We start from the raw sequence: 4,132 nt of genomic DNA on the forward strand, positions 1-4,132 counted from the left end.
CATTTTCCTCTTTCATTTGAAGAGATAAGGATTCCAATGATAGGACTTTTTAGCACAGACAAATGTAAACTAATAACATAATTTAGAATAAAGAAACAACACAATTGAATTCAATATGAATAAACTTTAACTCCAACGAGTTTAAAATGTATAACGAAATTGTATGTGGGCGTATACATCCTCAATTTGAAAGTTAATATCTACTATTTCTAAAAAATGTTTGGTCATACTAAAAAAGTACGAAAATTAAAGTGAAATGTACAATTTCAGAGGAAAGAATAATTTAAATTAATTACTCATTGTTTGGGCAGCGTGTTGGTGAAGATCAGTTATCTATATTATGTGTCGAAAAATAAATTAAAAGGAATGTATTTTTAAACTCGGTTAAACAACATGTGCAACAAAATAAAAGGAAAAACAATATAGTTCAAGATGAAAAACGGTGCGTGTATCTCTAGGAATCACCCACTTGTGCGAAAACCCATCACATGTTCACCACTACACCTTCAGAAAAATAATGTCAGAGGGCCTTATTTTGTGAAAAAAAATATATTTTCTTCTAGTTTTATGATGGAACTTCGAGAAGTGAATGATTAATCTATTACACCAATCTTGACACAAGATTTCAATCAGGTTAATAATATTCTAAACTTTGTTCCAAGTTATACTTAGAACTCAAACGTGATCCAACTGACGAAACATTACATGGTTAAGACATTCTATTAGGCTTTGTCAATGAGAAGTCGACAAGATGAAGCAAGAGAAGTTTAATTATTTGATCAAGAGGTTGGAGTTGGCGTACGTGGGAGTGTATTGCAGAGAGCCTATGATGAGGAAGAAAAAAGACAGGGGAGTAAACAAACACAAACGCAAGGATTGTTTTGAAATGTGCAGATCTCCATACAGACAAGATACTTGCCAGGTCCCCTCATTCCCCTTCTTAAGCTATCAAATCGTGGATACTACACAACTTTTTCCTCTCCCTCCTCAGCCAAGCATGTTATACAGAGCCCCTTTATGTCAAGAAATTTTTAGAATTCTCACATCAAATAATATTCACATAACCTATAAAAAAATATTAGTAGAACCCACATAACTGAGAGGAAGGTGAAGTCAAACTGTAAGCCATATACAAAAAGAAGTCTATGAACAACGAGTCCAAGGTTCTAATTGGATAGACAAAGGGATAAAATATCCTTCAATCTTGGGAAGTATGGAAATGGAACACAATTTATTCAATTTTCATCCCTTCTACCCCATTCAATTGTACTCTCTATCAGACATCCAAACACCTAAGCAAGTGAGTGAAACGGAACAATCACACAATCCCATTAAGCTGCACATTCCAGCATAAAACCATAACTACAGTGAACATTAGGCAAAAAAACACTAGAACAAAAAGCAGTCCTCAGGAACAAGGTTTAAAAAAAATCCACGCTCTTCAACCACAGTTTGTCTGCAATTCACCAGAATATAAAAGATTGCGACAGCAAAAGCAAGTAAAACATTTAGCAGGTCAAGGAAAACAACAGACGAATCCCTTCAACTTTTTCCAATTATATTTTGTACTGACAATCCAATCCACGAAGCTCTAATTAAATAGCATGTAAATGAAATACATAGCAGTAGCACGATCATAACGAAACAAAAATGGGATGATATGGCAGTCGAAAATATCTGAGTTATTGAACAATAGCGCATGATAAAATAAAATCCAACACATAGATGTAAAGCGACGAGTGGTGCAGGGAAGCAAATAGAAATACAAGTACAAATACTAGAGATATATTATTATATGGATAATAACTGTGATGGCGGTGGAGATTAGATTTTATCGATGTCCTCATCCTCGAACTCGATGTAGTCGTTGGCGGTGGCTTCGTCCTCCTCGTCCAAGCCGGCGCCAATGCCCTCGTTGAGGCGTGTGGTGTCGGGGAGCTCGCCGTAGGCCTTAAGGAGTCTGGCCTCGTCAGGCATGTACTTGAGGATGACGTCGGCCTTGTCGTCCTGGTAGTCCCGGAGGCCGACGAGGATGATGTCACCGGCAGCGATCCAGACCTTCTTGTGCATCTTGCCGCGGATATGGCAGAGGCGCTTGGTGCCATCGATGCACATGGCCTCGCAGCGACCGTTGCCGAGCATGCGGAGGACCTGCGCGTACTCCTGTCCGTCCTCCTTGAACACCAGCTCCCTCTTCTCGTCGTCGGCTTCGTTCTTTCCTCTCTTCCTGTTCTTACCTCCCTTTCCCTTGTTCTTCGGCATCCTAAAAACCCAACCCTAACCCTAACCCTAACCCCTCTCTTATCTTTCTCTTGATTTCCTTCCTTTCCTTTTCTCTCTTCTCCTCCCAACACACCACAGATAATAAAATGAGTGCCGTGTGTTGTTCTGTTCTCCTCTTAATTTCACCCTATTCTTTTCCTTTTATATATTCCCTAAACCTCCCTTCATTTCCTCTTTTTCCATCTACACTTCCAACTCAAGCGTCTACCGCCCTAAACTTTTTTCCAATATTATTCCATTTTAATTCAACATTCTAAAACTTTTTACTCTCTTTAATCATCTCATCTACAAATTTTTAATTCACTACATTTTATTTTTAGTTATTTATTTTATATTATTCTTATCAGGATTTTACGAAAATATTAATTCATTTTTAATCAGTTAATCAGTACAAAATACATAATTTACCTCATATATTTATAATTCACAACCCAAAAAAATATATATTTATATTGAAGAATGTGCAATGTAACAGATCTTCTTGTTAACTCTTTCAATATCAAAAATCCAATTCAATTCATAAGTCAACATTTTATTAAGTTGTTAAACATTATACATAATGAAATAAGAATAATTAAAATTTTCATATTTTATTGGAACACACAATTCTTTTATGATTTATTTTGTATGAAAGTGTTTTGCTATTTTCTTAAATGAGTTTAATTTTAGCACATACTTAAAAAAAAACGTATACAATCAAATAGTTAGAATTCATATAAAATAATTTTAAAAAATTTTAAAAAATCTCATCAGAAGTAATTGAATACCAATATAGAAACTCTTTACATTGTAATGAATAAGATATTTTTCTTTTTAGTTATTACTTTCTGTTATGAATAAAATGTAAATAACAAATAAAAAATTCTGCTCAAATTAATAAAATTCCAAAAAAAAGGCAATGCAAGGTTTTTTGGTATTTGAAAAAAGTCATTATTCTGAGGAAAGGTTAAGAGGTGATATATGGAACTTATTCATTATTTGATTATCATGCTTTGTAGAGAATTGGATTCCAATTTCATATCCTGCCAAATTACCAAATTTCCAATTCATTCCTTTTCTTATATCTTTTTTACATTTATTCAATCATACACTTTGCTCAAACTTTTTCACCGCACCTTCTTCATCATATATGTGCTTTTGATTATATATACGTTTCCTTTTTTAAAATTATATCTAAATATGTGTTTGAACTAATTTATATTAGAAAATATATTTTGAAATTTGTATGAACATTTTTTTTTTGTTAAAAATCACCTCTCAAAACATGGATAAAATATTCAGAACTCCCCCTCCAACTAATTCCAACAATCTCACCACCAATCAAAATATAGATTGCTCTCCCAATTCAATGATTTAATAATTGTATTTTAAGTAAAAATAAATAAGGATGTCAAGTTGGCAAGAAAGCTAACCATTAAAAATATGTGTCCTTTAAAATACCACTAATTCACATTTGACTCCTTCCATGGAAAACATGTTTCAAGAAAATTAATTTTAACCTGGTGTAAAGAATAAAAAGACATAAATGATTTTAGTGCATGGAAGAAAAGAGAAAATGATAAAAAAAAAATATCGTGTCCTTTTTTCCTTTATTTTGCTTTTTCAATATCATTTCACTTTTATTCACACAAAAATATAAGAAATTATTCAAATAATAGTGACAATACATCTAAGATACTTAAAAATTACACATACACTTTAAAAATCTATATATCTTATGTCATGAAAAAGTCTCGGTCAATAAGTATACAAAATTCACATGTTTTATTATTAAAATGAAATCACTTAAAAACAATAAATCTGATTTTATTAGTAATCGAATTTTTATATATTGTAGGGAAAAGAAAAA

At 32.6% G+C, this 4,132-nt stretch overlaps 1 protein-coding gene across 1 annotated transcript; it reads right to left on the bottom strand.

Moving 5' to 3' along the window:
• Nucleotides 1–1,637: 1,637 nt before the first annotated feature.
• On the bottom strand, nt 1,638–2,391 carry LOC137831866 (eukaryotic translation initiation factor 1A). The gene has a single exon (XM_068639727.2). It carries the CDS (start codon nt 2,260–2,262, stop codon nt 1,825–1,827), a length of 438 nt encoding a protein of 145 aa, XP_068495828.1. The 5' UTR covers nt 2,263–2,391; the 3' UTR covers nt 1,638–1,824.
• Nucleotides 2,392–4,132: the final 1,741 nt, after the last annotated feature.

This window comes from Phaseolus vulgaris, chromosome 6 (genome assembly GCF_051622355.1).
Source record: "Phaseolus vulgaris cultivar YP4 chromosome 6, ASM5162235v1, whole genome shotgun sequence".
NCBI classification, from domain to species: Eukaryota; Viridiplantae; Streptophyta; class Magnoliopsida; order Fabales; family Fabaceae; genus Phaseolus; species Phaseolus vulgaris.

Coding starts and splice junctions, on each gene's coding strand:
- LOC137831866 (XM_068639727.2), bottom strand. CDS start 2,262: ATGCCGAAGAACAAGGGAAAGGGAGGTAAGAACAGGAAGAGAGGAAAG.